Consider the following 16,259-nt stretch of genomic DNA (forward strand, 5'->3'; position numbering starts at 1 on the left):
GGTGTCAAACTCGTGGCCCTCCAGATGTTATAGACTACAGTTCCCATCATCCCCTGCCAGCATGATGCTGGAAGGGATGATGGGAACTGTAGTCCATAACATCTGGAGGGCCTCGAATTTGACACCTATGGTCTAAATCAGGGGTAGGGAACCTGCGGCTCTCCAGATGTTCAGGAACTACAATTCCCATCAGCCCCTACCAGCATGGCCAATTGGCCATGCTGACAGAGGCTGATGGGAATTGTAGTTCCTGAACATCTGGAGAGCCGCAGGTTCCCTACCCCTGGTCTAAATGATAAAAGCTAAACCAATCAAAATGCAGTTCTACTTAAAACGGCCTTCAACTGCCTCCTGAAGATTGACGATGAAGTGGCCAGGGGAACCGTCCTATGGAGGTAGTTCCATAATTGTGGGCCAGCCATGCTTGTGTCATCAAATTAGCATCTTTGGCCAATTATCCACCGGTGCTCTGGGGCACTGTGGGACCGGAAGTGCATCGGGGCATGAAATCTAGCCCCAATGCGCTTACTCTTTGCAGAACGCTGAGAGAGGAGGCGCGTTGGGGCAAGATTTCTGGTCCCAATGTGCTTCCCCTTACTTCTCACTTTCTGCGGCGACTTTCCACGCCAGAGCAGGGCGAGGGCAGGGAACAACTCCAGTGGGTAATCGGCCTTTAATTGGTGAGCAGAAGAACACATGGAACACCCTTAAAGGACAGTTACACGACTTCTTGGAATCAAATCAATGATTGGATTGTTGGAATGTTTTTAGTCTTTTAATGTCTTGTTATTCATATATATCTTATTGATAGGATGCTGGCTGCCCTGAGTCCAGAAGGGTAGGGGCAGCCTATTAAGTCTTATAAACTGAACTGAACATAAATTAATCCAGTATTCCACAGAGAATACTGATGGTTGCAGCAATGAACGAGATGTCCCCACATCCCCCCCACAAGCAACTCACTTCCTCGCTGACAGATTTCCATTCCTGGCGCTGCTCTTCACATCTGTTCTCCAATTCCCTGGCAGCCTTGAGCAAGCTCAGCCATTTCAGCCACAGAGCTGACACAACCGTGGCGATCAGTAGGCGGTCATTTTCTTTGCACATCGAGCTCAGATACCCCAAGTCCTGTCGCAAGTTCATGAGGTCTTCTTCAGCTGAAACCAGTCGAGAGGCCAATGTCTTTCAAGGAAAAAAAACATAGAAAAGATTAACTTTTTTAATTGGAGGAAGGCTGGGATAAAAATGGAATAGACATGATTTTTAGGACATGTATGTAGATGTAAAATAGAGCAGTAACTAACAGAGCAATCCAAAGTAGAGTTATATTCTTCTAAATCCACTGACTTCAGTGGATTCAGAAGGGTGTGAATCTACTTACGATTGCAATATGAGTCTTTCAGAAAAAGGAGGGATATAAATGTAATATTATGACAACAACAACAACAACAACAACAACAACAACACTGCACGGCCAATTTCTGGAGAAAATCAAAGACAAGGTGGATAACGAAAAGACCTGGCTGCAGTTAACAACTGGAACTCTGAAAAAGGAAACTGAATCCCTGATTTTAGCCACCTAAGAGCAAGCCATTAGAACAAATTCGATCAAGGCCAAAATCGAAAAATCCTCAGATGATGCAAAATGCAGATTGTGCAAAGAAGCTGATGAAATTGTAGATCATGTCCTCAGCTGCTGCAAAAAGATTGCCCAGACTGAGTACAAACAGAGACACAACTCAGTGGTCAAGATGATCCACTGGAATTTATGCAAGAATTATCTATTTTAAAAAAACACTATAGAAATGCAAAACATCATTCGTCCCTACCTTGCTTTGTTTGGACTGCTCCAAAGCTTCTTTGTAAGATCCTGGTATGTGGTAGAAAGATTTCCCAAGGATCTTTTCTACATCATGAAGATCAGCACGAATCTTCTCTTTGGATTTTGTAAAGCTGCAGTACTTTTCAAAACATCTGTGGATGGCAACAGCATTAAAGTAGACACTTAAAATGTATCTATTTCGACCAATTATGGAATGATCTTTTCCCCGTTTTTACATACAAATAACCTGTTCCCCTTTCCATTTTTCTCATAAAAATAAAAGCGGCCTGTTCTAATGCTCTGGAAGTTGGGACATTCGGTGACTTGACACAGACATGTACAAAATAAGCCGATTCTCTCCCCATTTTTCTCATTAAAAAATAAAAGCATCATATTCTAACGTACTGGAAGTCGCAATTTTCAAATCTGACATTTTGGGTTCATGTTCAGCACCAGAACTCGAACTGTTCCTGGGTATTTCTTGACTCTCCCCTGCCCCGAGCCAGTTAATCTCTAACACAAGCTAACCAGCTTCTCACCTTTTTTCTGACCCTTCTACTTCAAACTCCCTGGAAGCAAATCCTCTTGCTCAAGCTCAGAGGGGAGCACAAATGGATCATTACACAACAAGGTAAGTGGGAGCCATAATGAGGTCCATTTACACATCCCCGGGCCAGCCACTCAGTCGCTCCATTTCGGTGTCACAGAAATGTCTGTGCAACTCTGATTTGAATTATGAGAATGCATTAAGGCGGGATGATGGGGGTCTATTAGGAAATTGGACGCGGCTTAATGGGTAAGGATGTGACCTGAGATATTCCAAGTTCAGGTCTAATCTCGGCTGCAAATTCAGTAAATAATCTTCAGCAACCCACTGTCCCATCAGCAGGGCTGCCAAAATACATTGTTATTATTTTATTTACTTCATTTGTAGTAGTTAAAGCCAAGAGCTATTATGGAGTGCCAGAGAGTGATTTCCTCTGGATCCCCCTGGCAACACCCAAGCTAAACACCCTATGAAAACAATCACGTTGCTTGGGACAAGCCCTGTGGAATTTTTGTCCCCCAAAGCAGCATGGTATTGCCCAATCTCATCAGATCTCAGAACTTAAGCATGATTGGTACTTGGATTGGAGACCACCGAGGAAGGCTTTGCAGAAGCAGGGAATGACAAACCACCTCTAATTCTCTCTTGCCTTGAAAGCCCCTTGCTGGGATCATTATAAGTTGGAAGCTAAGCAGGCTTGGTACTTGGAAGGGAGATCACCAAGGAAGATTCTGCAGAGGAAAGCAATGGCAAACTACCTCTGCTCCTCACTTGCCTTGAAAGCCCTTTGCTGGGGGTCACCATAAATTGAAAGCTAAGCAGAGTAGGTACTCTAAGCAGAGGTGGTTTGCAGAAGCAGGCAATGGCAAACCACCTCTGCTTCTCTCTTGCCTTGAAAGCCCCTTGCTGGGATCATTATAAGTTAGAAGCTAAGCAGGATTGGTACTTGGGAGGGAGATGACTAAGGAAGACTTTGTAGAGGCAAGCAATGGCAAACCATCTCTGCTTCTCTCTTGCCTTGAAAGTCCCTTTCTGGGATCACCATACGTTGGAAGCTAAGCAGGATTGGTACTTGGGAGAGAGATCACCAAGGAAGACTGTGTAGAGGCAAGCAATGGCAAACCACCTCTGCTTCTCTCTTGCCTTGAAAGCCCCTTGCTGGGATCACCATACGTTGGAAGCTAAGCAGGATTGGTACTTGGGAGGGAGATGACTAAGGAAGACTGTGTAGAGGCAAGCAATGGCAAACCACCTCTGCTTCTCTCTTGCCTTGAAAGCCCCTTGCTGGGATCACCATACGTTGGAAGCTAAGCAGGATTGGTACTTGGGAGGGAGATGACTAAGGAAGACTGTGTAGAGGCAAGCAATGGCAAACCACCTCTGCTTCTCTCTTGCCTTGAAAGCCCCTTGCTGGGATCACCATACGTTGGAAGCTAAGCAGGATTGGTACTTGGGAGGGAGATGACTAAGGAAGACTGTGTAGAGGCAAGCAATGGCAAACCACCTCTGCTTCTCTCTTGCCTTGAAAGCCCCTTGCTGGGATCACCATACGTTGGAAGCTAAGCAGGATTGGTACTTGGGAGGGAGATGACTAAGGAAGACTGTGTAGAGGCAAGCAATGGCAAACCACCTCTGCTTCTCTCTTGCCTTGAAAGCCCCTTTCTGGGATCACCATACGTTGGAAGCTAAGCAGGCTTGGTACTTGGGAGGGAGATCACCAAGGAAGACTGTGTAGAGGCAAGCAGTGGCAAACCACCTCTGCTTCTCACTTGCTTGAAAGCCCCTTGCTGGGGCTGCCATAAACTGGCTGTGACTTGATGACACTTTACACAAACAGACAGACACACACACACTATCTGCCCTATTAGCAGCCTAATAGTGTAGTACAGCTTGCTCTCATCAGAGATTGGAAGCTAAGCTGGGCTGGTCCCAGTCAGTATTTGGATGAGAAACCCCCAAGGTAATGAATTAAATTGTGGACCTACCGCTGAACATCGGAGTTTCTCTTTAGATTCTGCTCCTTTATGGCCAAGCTTTTAGCAAGCAGCTCACAAAGTGTTTTTTCCAGCTGCGGCTTGAGGTTTGGTTTAATGAGGCCTCTCAGGTGGGAGGTCTGAGCTTCCACTTCGGCCCTTGCTGCTTCGAATTCTTCTTGCGTACGGTGAACAAGCAGGCAAGACTCTTCCAGCTCACTCAGGCTGAGCAGAGGACAGGCGAGGAGGGACTCGTGCTTACGGGCAAGGTCTGCAGCCTTCTGGACAGCTGTGCTGTAGGACTTAACAGTCCCGTAGGCTTCCTCTAAGGCACTCTGCACGTGGACAGAAGGATCCAGAAGGACAGGTGAAAAATTCAACAGGATTCTGTAGGCTAAAAGATATCAGCCTCCTGCCCAGCAAGTCGATGCTTTAAACACCATTATGTACATTAGATTCTGTCCAGAGGCGTAGCTGGGCCAAACTGCGCCCGGTGCGCAGAGTGTTTTTTCTGCCCCCCTGCCCCGCCGCAGCGCCTCCCCCGCGGCACACACATACACACCACCCCCTTCCCACACTTACCTTCGTCCCTTTTCTTTTTGTAGTACTTTTTGAAGCTGAAAAAAGCGGCTTATTTACAGTTCAAGGAGAAAGCTGCCTGACGAACTTGTGAGCCCTAAGGTCTCCTAGGAACTGTAGTTCCTCAGGCAGTTTTTCCCCTGAACTGTAACTAGGCTGCGTTTTTCAGCCTCAAAAAGTACTACAAAACGAAAAGGGACACAGGTGAGTGTGGGAAGGGGGCTGGTGTGTGTGTGCGTGCCGTGGGGGGGCGCCGAGGGGGGGTCGCGGGGGAAAGGGGGAGGAACCAGGGAGCAATTTTGCGCCCCCAGGCGTGCGCCCGGTGCACGACGCACCCCCCCCCCCTTGGCCCTCCGCCACTGATTCTGTCAGGACCCTGGCTTTTTATTTGTTTATTTACTTGTTGGATTTATATCCCTCCCAATCCCCGAAGGGCTCTGAGCAGGTTACAACCAGTTTAAAACATTCTATAAAACATTCACATTAAAGATATAAATCCTAACCAACAATTTCAAAATCCCTGAGGTGATTTTCAGCAGTGACCTTGAAACCGTAGAACACTCTTTCCTAGGAAGTATAGCTGATCCCCTCTCTTGCCGTTCTCCAAAGGAAACATTTTTTAAAATTTCAGTAAGCCTTTATGAAGGCAATTTCCCGTTGCTGTTTATTTTGCTGTTTCAGATGAATTTTGAATCCAGTTCAGCAGATAGGAGTCGGCCGTTCATGTGGAGGAGTGGGGAATCAAACCCAGTTCTCCAGATTAGACTCCACTTGCTCTTAACCACTACATGGTGCTGGTTCTCCAGTCCTTCTCCTGTTTTGTTATAAGAGCAAAACAATACTAACATGAGATATAGCCACAAGGGGAGGGGGATCTGGACATGCTGGCAGAAAACAAGTCAGTTGGAAACACTGGGTCCGCAAGCTTGGCTTCGGCCTACACTCTTTCCTGCCTGTCCTGTGCTGTTTCCATGGCTTAGCAGAGTACAGGCAAAGCCAGCCCAAGGCAGGAGGCTAAGGAGGCACATACTTGGTAATGTGTGCTACAAATACACTATCATACTTTAGATGTGACTGGAGAGCCAGTGTGGTGTAGTGGTTAAGAGTGGTAGACTCTAATCTTGAGAACCAGGTTTGATTCCCCTCACCGCCACATGAGCAGAGGCGTTCCTCCCATTGGGCAAAGTGGGCAGTTGCCCAGGGTGCACCCTTGGGGGGGGGGGGGCAAAAACTGCAGCTTCGTTTGTGGGATTTTTTGTATTTTCAGTGTTTTTCCATTTTTGGCCTGCAGAGGGCACATTTTTAGACTAGCAGCACCAACGTTTCAGGGATGTTTCGGGAGACTCTCCTGATTCTATCACCCAGGTTTGGTGAGGTTTGGTTCAGGGAGTCCAAAGTTATGGACTCCCAAAGGGGGTGCCCCATCCCACATTGTTTCCAATGGGAGCTAACAGGAGATGGGGGCTACACCTTTGGGGGTCCATAACTTTGGACCCCCTGAACCAAACTTCACCAAACCTGGGAGGTATCATCAGGAGAGTCTCTTACTGATAACACCCAGGTTTTGTGAAGTTTGGTCTAGGGGGTCCAAAGCTATGGACTCCCAAAGGGGGTGCCCCATCACCCATTGTTTCCAATGGGAGCTAAGATGGGGGCTACACCTTTGAGGGTCCATAACTTTGGACCACCTGAACCAAACTTCACCAAACCTGGGTGGTATCATTAGGAGAGTCTCCTAAAGATACTCTAAAAGTTTGGTGCTGTTAACTTAACAATTGCACCCCTGACAGCAGGCATCCCCCAAATTTCCCCAGATTTTCCTTTTAACCCCGCCCCCCTTTGGCATGGATTTAAAGGGAGAATCTGAGGCCCCCAGTGTAAACATTGAAAGTGATGCTGTTTCAAGTTGGGGGAGAATCAACCCCAAAATAGCATCACTTTCAATGTTGTTTAAACTGAGAACCCCAGATTCTCCCTTTAAGGTGGATTTAAAAGGAGAATCTGGGCTCCCTAGTTTAAACACCATTGAAAGTGATGCTGTTTGGGGGCGGATTCCAGCATCACTTGCCTAAAAAGACTGGTTATCACTGCTCTGAATGGTCTTATGCTAAGCATGCTTATGAGTACAGTTCTAAAACAGAGTCACAACCTTCTAAGTTCATAGAAGTCCATGGCTTAGAATGGTATATTTCTGTGTCTGGTAGCACTGTAAGGACAAGACATTTGAAAAGCAGGCTAATGACAGTAAACAGGAAGGGTTGAATTTGAAAGGTGAACTCAAGCAAGAGTTCAACAACGAGCAACAACGATACCCTTCATAAGGAATGACTTATTACAAAATTTACCTCAGAGTATTAACGTAAGTGAATCCTTCAGAAATATAACTGTCTTCTGCTGTTCAGGTTTACTTTGAAATTGATGAGATGTGATGAGAAATATTTTACGTGTCCCCTGAATATTGAAGTCTGAGAGAATGCTCTGCCTGCGTTTGCCCTAATGCGGGGGTGTCAAACTCGTGGCCCTCCAGATGTTCATGAACTACAATTCCCATCAGTCCCTCCCAACATGAGCACTGGCAATACTGGCAAGGGCTGATGGGAATTGTAGTTCGTGAACATCTGGAGGGCCGCGAGTTTGACACCTGTGCCCTAATGCATGGTAGCTTCCGATCTAGAGATTATTTTGTATAATCTTGTACACAGCCAGGTACACAGAACGTTGCCCTGAGTACTTGGACTTGAAACCAAGAGTGATTTCACTCGATTAAAAGAAAGTTAGGGTGAAATCCTAAGCCAGGGGTAGGGAACCTGCGGCTCTCCAGATGTTCAGGAACTACAATTCCCATCAGCCCCTACCAGCATGGCCAATTGGCCATGCTGACAGAGGCTGATGGGAATTGTAGTTCCTGAACATCTGGAGAGCCGCAGGTTCCCTACCCCTGTCCTAAGCAGAGTTATACTGACTTCAACGAACTTAGAAAGGTGTACCTCTGCTTCGGATCGCACTGATTTTCATGCCAACTCACAGAAATCTTCCAGTTGAATCCCCAGGGCAGAGTGTTAATTTTAAAAAGGTAGCATTGTTTCGAATAGTGAAACCAAGTGGATTTTGGAAGGTGAAATCCGCTCTCCCGTCCCTGCCTGATCCCAAGGCAAATTGAGGCTGCACCTGTTGCAATTTGTATTTCATGGCTGGAATGAGATACGTGATCTTGAGCCCCTAGAACAGTGGTGGCAAACCTATGGCACGGGAGCCAAAGGTGGCACTCAGAACCCTCTCTGTGGGTACATGCAAACAGAGTGCCCCCCCCCCCCATCTAGACTGGCCTGGGCTGCTGGGCTCGATTATTAGCATTAAACCTAAGACTAAGTTTTGGGGAAGCAGTGTAGGTAACCCTGCTAAGCGCTGTTAAACCCCACTGATTTTCATGCAAAGAACTAAAGCATGATTCTTTACTTGGGAGTAAGTTTGGTTGCTGGCAATGGGGCTTGCTTCTGAGTAAACCCTCCAAGGGTCGTGATTCACCCGTTCAAAGAGTTGCATGGTTGCTTCAAAGCAAAGCCACCGACTACCACCAAGCTTACTCCTAACACATGCCTCGGAGCCAACCGTTTTTTCTAAACTAAAACCTCAGTATTCAGGTTAAATTGCCGTGTTGGCACTTTGTGATAAATAAGTGGGTTTTGGGTTGCAATTTGGGCACTCGGTCTCGAAAAGGTTTGCCATCACTGCCCTAGAACCAGAGGTGGGATCCAACCAGTACTCACCACTTCTCTAGAAGTGGTTACTAATTTTTTCTGAGTGCCGAGAAGGGGTAAAGCAACCTCCCTACCCAATAGGGACTGGAGGTGCGTGTGTGCAGCAGCGCCACTGTTTGAATCCCACCACCGTCGGAACCTGTTATTAAAATGTTTGGATCCCACCACTGCCTAGAGCCGTGGTGGCGAACATTTGGCACTCAAGATGTTATGGACTACAATTCCCATCAGCCCCTGCCAACATGGCCAATTGGGAATTGTAGTCCATAACATCTGGAGTGCCAAAGGTTCGCCACCACTGGCCTAGAACCATCTTAGTAACCCTGACTGGGCAGAAAGGCAGGATAGAAATCTATAGTTTGGGGGGCAATACATCTACTCTGAAGGTCCTGCGGCCAAACAGTGACACAGAAATGACTCCAATAAACAGCATCTAGAGATTTAACTGTTGCAATGTCTGTATCTGGCCGTACTTACTAAGCGTGTGGCAATATCTGCTTTCAGCTGCACTTTCAGGTTTTCCAGCTCATCTAATTTGGTTCGCAGGCCGTGAAGGGATTTTTCTTCCGCAGCTCCCCTCTCTTGATTCATCAGCTCCTCAGCAGCACAAAATTCTGCTTCGATAAAACCTTCAAGAGCTTTGCAGTGCATCTTTTCTCGGAGGATCAGGTGCGTCTCTAAGTCAACCCAGAGGGGCTGCTGGAGCTCACGTCTGATCTCCTTCCAGGTCTGCAAATTATGGTCCAGCCTGCTCTGAAGATCTTGCTCAGGTATACTTTTGTCTTCAAGAGCCGATCTCTGACTTTGTATAACTCGGGCCAACCCATCTATTTTGACTTCCAGGTTCTTCAAGTGCTGCCTCTTGGCCTCCTTGAGAGATGCACCCAAGGTCTCGTTTTTATCTAACAGACTGAGTTCCTCCTGGGTTAAATCTCTGGCCTGTTGCACTCTGTGACTCAAAATCTTTGCCGACATCAAACCGGTTTCAGGGGCCGAGCCTGAACCATCTAAGGCCTCGCAGTCTTTCTGAATGCTGGATGTAACAGCTTCAACCTCATTTAGTGGCGTTTGGTACCCGTCACATTCTGCAGCAAAGCCTTCCGCCATCTTGCAAAGCTGGCTCTGCAGTTCGTTGAGGCGCGGGACGTCCCATCTCAGCCCCAGGCATTCCCACACTTCCTTGTATCTGTGCAAATGCGACAACTGGGACTGGAGGTCCAAAGCTCTCTCTTTAAACCCATGCAATTTACCCCTGACCTCTTCTGCTGCATTCAACAGTTCCCCTGGATTTGAGTCAAATTCATCACACTTCGGAACGCTGAGTTCCTGCTGCAATATGTCCATTTTTTCTGACAGTTTCCTGCAGGCATCGATTTTTCTTTGCACTGCACACAATCCGCTCTGGATAAGCCTGTAAGCCCTCTTGGTTCTGTTGCTCAGGCTGCGTAAACAGTCCTCTAAAAATAATTGCTCAAATAGATTCAGCCCCTGAGGAGAATCTTTTAAATGTTTATCTATAAGGTCTTCGGTTTCCCGGATCGCCTCAGGAATCCCTTCCAAAACAGCCTGGCGTTGCTCCAAGTCAGACATTGTGCTCGCTTCGCTGGTCTGGGAGGCCAACGTTCCCTCAACCTCTGCAAGATGGGCTTCAGCTCGTTCGAAGTCCACAAAAAGCTTTTGTCTCTTTGCCAGTTGAGATTCCAGCTGTTGCAACCTCTGCGCTAATTTCGGGACAAGGTCTCGGTAGCCGGTTTGTAACTCCGAGGAAAGGGAGCGGAGGGCAGAGGCTTCCCCGGACTCCAGATGAGAAATGACGCTCTGGGCTTCATCGGCCAGCCCCATAAGAACGGGTTCTTGGTCTTTAGCTTCTCCGATCTCAGCCTGACAGTTTTCGATTTGGGACATCACGTCATCTGGGAAAAGCGCGACCTTCCCATCCAGATGGAGCGCCTTGACTCTGACCCACAAAACAGCTTCCTCCAGCCTCTTTCTAAGTCCGTAAGCCTCGGGATACCCGCCGGTGACTTGGTCGCCCTCCCGAGGTGTCAGCTGCTCCAGCTGCTCCACTTGGTTCTGCAAATCGCTCGTTGCGTTTTCCAAGGCTCCTTTTTCGGAATCGCCCCAGATCCTTTTCATCTGCATCTCAGCATCTCTCCTTAACAGAGCAATGCCGTCTTTCAAGGCCTGCAGCTCTACGGTCAGCAATGCCGGTTCCACGTCTGCTTCCCCGCTGGGAATATTTGATCCTGTTCGGAGATGGCACTGCCGTTCCAGTGACCTTTGGAGGTCCCGGGCTTTACTCATGAGAAGTTCAAATTCACTAGCCTCTGCCGCAACCTGAAGCCGCTTCCTTTCAAGCGAGCGCTCGGCCTGATCCCACCACTGCTCGGCTTGCTCCACCTGGCTTCGGGTTAACTCCTTGTCCGCGTCTTTAAGATGTCTAGATAAGTGTTCTTGTTGGGTCTTCAGCTTATTTAAAAGGCCTCTCTCTTTCTGCACGGAAGCAGAGCACTTCTGGATGTTCTCCAGAAGACCCGTGCCTTCCATGGGTGCCCTCCTGAAACAAGAACAACATTCCAATGTATTTTAATTTATTTTTTTTGAAAAGACATGTTTAAAAAAAGACATATTGCTTAAAACACGTGAATTTAAATAGCTTCTCAGTATCGTTCTGCATACGCAGTAGCTAGGCAAAGGGTTGTCTGATACCGGACACACAGTGGTGGGATCCAAAAATTTCAGTAACAGGTTCCCATGGTGGTGGAGGGATTCAAACTGTGGCGTAGTGCCAATGGGGCTGGGCGGGGTACGATGGGGGTGTGGCCGGGCATTCTGGGGGCGGGGCATTCCTGGGCGGGGCTGTGGCAAGGACGCAGCCGCTGCGCCGGTCCTTGGGCAGGAAACGAATGCACGCAGGTGCAGGCTGCTATGCATGCCGATGCACCTCCTGCTAGACTGCTTCAAGTTCTGCGCGCTACTGCTGAGAGGAGGGGCGTAACTAAGGCAAAAACCACGTGGCAAAATCACCAATTAGTAACCCCCTCTCGGCACACACAAATAATTAGTAACCTACTCTCGGGAACCTGTGAGAACCTGCTGGATCCCACCTCTGCGGACACAATTTCAGGAAACGGACAATTGGCTGCTAGCCAATTGCCAGTTGCCTTGCAAGACCACCTAGATTGCATGTAATCAGGGCTGGGGTGAGGGAGAACTGCACCCGGGGCACATGTGCACCCTGCGCCCCTGCCATGCCCCTGCCCACTCCCTCCGCCCCCCGCATCGGCATGTGCCGTGCGTCGCACCCCCACATCTCCTTGGTGCTACGCCACTGCATGTAATCTAGGTTGATAGTTTCAAGTCTTTACAGGGGAGCTCACTTGATTGGAAAGGCAGCGGGAGGGGGGAGAAATCCATTTGGATTTATTCCCATGACTGCCGTTGTATAGCGGGAATGGGAGAAATATGCTCCCAACAATGAAGAACAGCGAAGTAATGAGGAAAAGGGGGCAGAGCTTAATCACCCCGCCCCAACACAGTATATTCTCTTTAAAAAAAGATAAATCTCCATTGTCACATATGTGTGGGCTGACACATCTCAGAATCATAAGCCCCTTCCGCACACGCAAAATAATGCGTTTTCAAACCACTTTCACAACTGTTTGCAAGTGGATTTTGCCATTCCGCACAGCTTCAAAGAGCACTGAAAGCAGTTTGAAAATGCATTATTCTGCATATGCGGAATGAGCCATAGAATCATAGAGTTGGAAGAGACATCAAGGGCCATCAACCCCCTGCAATGCAGGATCACATAATTAAAGTATGCAAACTTCCATTGTGTCTCTTTAGGTCCAAAGTTTGAACTTATGTACCTCTCCCTGGGGTAGGAAATGGGGTCACTGGTGGTCTGTTACATTTCGTCTTATTGGTTGCTCATGGACTTTCTATGCACCACTGCTCTGTAGCAGTATTCCAAGACAAGCACCTCAGAGAGAAGGGTCGATATGTTCCCAGTCTGCTTAGTTCAGAACCCTGCTTATGTGTTTAGGGAATTCCAATGCCATATAGTAAAACACACTTCCTGTATGTTCATGACCTACTCTGACATGACCCACCCACCCTAGCGGAGGGAGGGGGAGAACATAAGAACATAAGAACTAGCCTGCTGGATCAGACCAGAGTCCATCTAGTCCAGCACTCTGCTACTCGCAGTGGCCCACCAGGTGCCTTTGGGAGCTCACATGCAGGAGGTGAAAGCAATGGCCTTCTGCTGCTGCTGCTCCCGAGCACCTGGTCTGCTGAGGCATTTGCAATCTCAGATCAAGGAGGATCAAGATTGGTAGCCATAGATCGACTTCTCCTCCATCAATCTGTCCAAGCCCTTTTTAAAGCTATCCAGGTTAGTGGCCATCACCACCTCCTGTGGCAGCATATTCCAAACACCAATCACACGTTGCGTGAAGAAGTGTTTCCTTTTATTAGTCCTAATTCTTCCCCCCAGCATGTTCAATGAATGCCCCCTGGTTCTAGTATTGTGAGAAAGAGAGAAAAATTTCTCTCTGTCCACATTTTCTACCCCAGGCATAATTTTATGAACTTCAATCATATCCCCCCTCAGACGTCTCCTCTCCAAACTAAAGAGTCCCAAACACTGCAGCCTCTCCTCATAAGGAAGGTGCTCATAAGGGAGGGGGGGTGGCATGCAAGGAAGGGGAGGGGTCTGGTATCTGGACGTGGCCCACCCACCCTAGAGGAGGGAAGGGGAGGGGAGGGTGGCATGCAAGGGAAGGGGAAGGAGGGAGGGGAGGGAGGGAGGGAGGGAGGAATGGCATGCAACTGTTTTTAAAAAGGCAAGCTGTAATAGTTCCAAACAAGTTTTTCACTGGACCCCATGATTTCCGACTAACCCAGTGTAGCCTTATGTACAACATAAAAGCTCTGGAAAACATTGACAGTACTGGCTACTCAGTCAATTCACTTCAGTCAAATTATTGCTACAGAAACATATTTTTGAAAAGTTCATCAGATCCACCTCTCGACCGGGTAAGTGGCTACAAAGCTAAACAGACGACAAGCAATTTTAAACATCTGCAATTCCTTTTAGCACTCAAATAGCCCTCTCTTGAATTGGAGGGCCTTAAAAGAGAGTTTGTAAGACAAACAAAATCTTTCACATAAATTCGACATGAAGAATTTAATAGATGACATTCATTTTCTTGCTAAGTCAGTACGCAGTACCTGGACTTCCAACATCCAGGAAAATAAAATAACATGTTTAAGACTGTGCTTTTGGAAGAAATGCTGCCTAAACCTATGAAGGTGCTTTGGATCACAGTTTTCAGACCGTGGGAAGAGAGACGATGGTCCTTTCCACACAACCAAAATGAAACGTTTTGAGGTGGGAAATAAAACATTTCCTCCGAGGAGTTCCGCAAAGTTTTTAGCCCAAAACGTTTTATTTTCAGCCTGAAAAACATTTTAAGCGAATCCTCATTTTAGCTATTCTTTCTCTGAAAACATTTTCAAAACGTTTTGACTTGTCGTGTGATCTCTTTAAGACGTTTCCCATGCCTCCGTGCAATCCCCAGAATTTCTCCTCAATGCCATTTTCTGAGCTCACTCCGTCATCTTGCTGGTTTATTTTCATCAGATTTTTTTAAAAAATTGGAAGGTGATATCTTCAAAGCTTCGAATGCATGACCCACCACAAGGTTTTGAAGCATCAGATCCAGTGGTGGGATCCAAAAATTTTAGTAACAGGTTCCCTTGGGGGTGGGATTCAAACAGTGGCATAGTGCCAATGGGGCGTGGCAGGGCACGACAGGGGCGTGGCTGGGCATTCTGGGGGCATGGCATTAATAATTTCTCTGTGACTGTAAAAAACTCTTACTGTAAAAAAAAAGTTCCTAATTTCCAGCTGGTATCTTTCTGTCCATAATTTAAACTCATTATAGCAAGTCCTATCGTCTACTGCCAACAGAAACAACTACTTCTCCTCTAATTGCCTGCCTGTCAAATACTTAATACTTTCAAATACTTAATTTGGTTTCTAGAAATCAAAAGAAGGATACTTTCCTTAAACAAGGAACTTTACCATATTTCTAAAACATGTTTTTAAAACAGCCCAACAGGGAGAATTGTCCCGTTTTCTACCTTCGCTAACCAGCCACATAGGAAACAACAGGACTTTGTGATTTTTGGACCTAATGGAATTTCTAACGGAAAAGCAGACCCAATTAGTAACCCCCTCTCGGCACACACAAATAATTAGTAAAGCACTCTCGGGAACTGGTGAGAACCTGCTGGATCCCACCTCTGATCGGATCCACAGAGAAGTTTAAAAACAAAAACAAAACCCGCAGAAAAATGATGACCAGGAATCATTTTGAGTGAGTGAGTGAGTGAGTGAGTGAGTGAGTGAGTGAGTGAGTGAGAACAAACAAGGAGAGAACAAATATTTTCATTGACTTGTGCGGAAAAAACCCGCTAATGGCTGTTTTCCAGCAGATTCTTCTTTTTCTTTCCCCACACTTGTGCGTCCTCAAAACCCCGAAACACTCCTGAAATCCTGGGAGATAAATTGTTGCTGCTCCCAGAATTCTGACAATCTGCATCATTTCAAGTCCCTGAGCCAAGCTGAAACAGTTAATTTCAGGTATACGTTCAGCTCAAGTATATCCAAACACACACCTCTAGACTTTACTGCCACTTTTAGAAGAAGAAGAGAAGAGTTTGGATTTATATCCCCTTTTTCTCTCCTGCAGGAGACTCAAAGGGGCTGACAATCTCCTTGCCCTTCCCCCCTCACAACAAACACCCTGTGAGGTAGGTGGGGCTGAGAGAGCTCCAAGAATCTGTGACTAGCCCAAAGTCACCCAGCTGACGTGTGTGGGAGCGCACAAGCTAATCTGAATTCCCCAGATAAGCCTCCACAGCTCAAGCGGAAGCAGAGAATCAAACCCGGTTCCTCCAGATTAGATATACGCGCTCTTAACCTCCTACGCCGCTGCTGCTCCCTTTTACAAGTCTGCCTCTTCATTCTGTTGCCTGTGTAAAACATGGCCTCATTCCTATTTCATGGCAAAATTATTTCCATTCCCCTCTGAAAGATGCTTTCCCAACGTTGCCTGAGAAGTCAAACACAGAAAGAACTCAATGATTTGCTCCCAGACAACTGACCCTATTGATCAGTTCTTTGATCCTGCAAATATTTAATGACTCAAGGCCGGTACACCCAAGCAAACAACGCTACGGACAATCTCTCCTAACTGTGCCTGTGTACAGGGATCAAACAGAAAGATGTGTTATATAAACCCACCACACAACTATCACCACTGTGAAATCGGTATCAACCGTGGCTCTGACGGAGGTTTCCAGGATCACAGTGTTGAAGCGCAGATTTCCTTCTGTACAGGAGCCGTGAATCCGGGAATGACTGTGAAGCACTATAAGGAGGTCGTTCATCAGACCAAATCTGCTCACCAGGGGGCAGCAGAGATCCCGGAAGAGCGAGGGCAGCCATGGCTTGAAAGCCTCACAACAAAGGAATCAGAGGTAGGGAACCAAAGGGGAGTGACTTG

At 47.1% G+C, this 16,259-nt stretch overlaps 1 protein-coding gene across 1 annotated transcript in view; it reads right to left on the reverse strand.

Annotated features, from left to right (window-relative positions):
- The window catches only part of SYNE2 (spectrin repeat containing nuclear envelope protein 2), a 260,281-nt gene that overhangs the window by 181,332 nt on the left and 62,690 nt on the right, over nt 1-16,259 (reverse strand). The window contains 4 exon segments of the mRNA XM_048484653.1: nt 964-1,182; nt 1,830-1,974; nt 4,355-4,677; nt 9,157-11,236. Of these exon segments, the coding sequence (XP_048340610.1) occupies nt 964-1,182; nt 1,830-1,974; nt 4,355-4,677; nt 9,157-11,236 (2,767 nt within the window).

The sequence above is a fragment of the Sphaerodactylus townsendi genome, linkage group LG02, assembly GCF_021028975.2.
Source record: "Sphaerodactylus townsendi isolate TG3544 linkage group LG02, MPM_Stown_v2.3, whole genome shotgun sequence".
Taxonomy (NCBI): domain Eukaryota; kingdom Metazoa; phylum Chordata; class Lepidosauria; order Squamata; family Sphaerodactylidae; genus Sphaerodactylus; species Sphaerodactylus townsendi.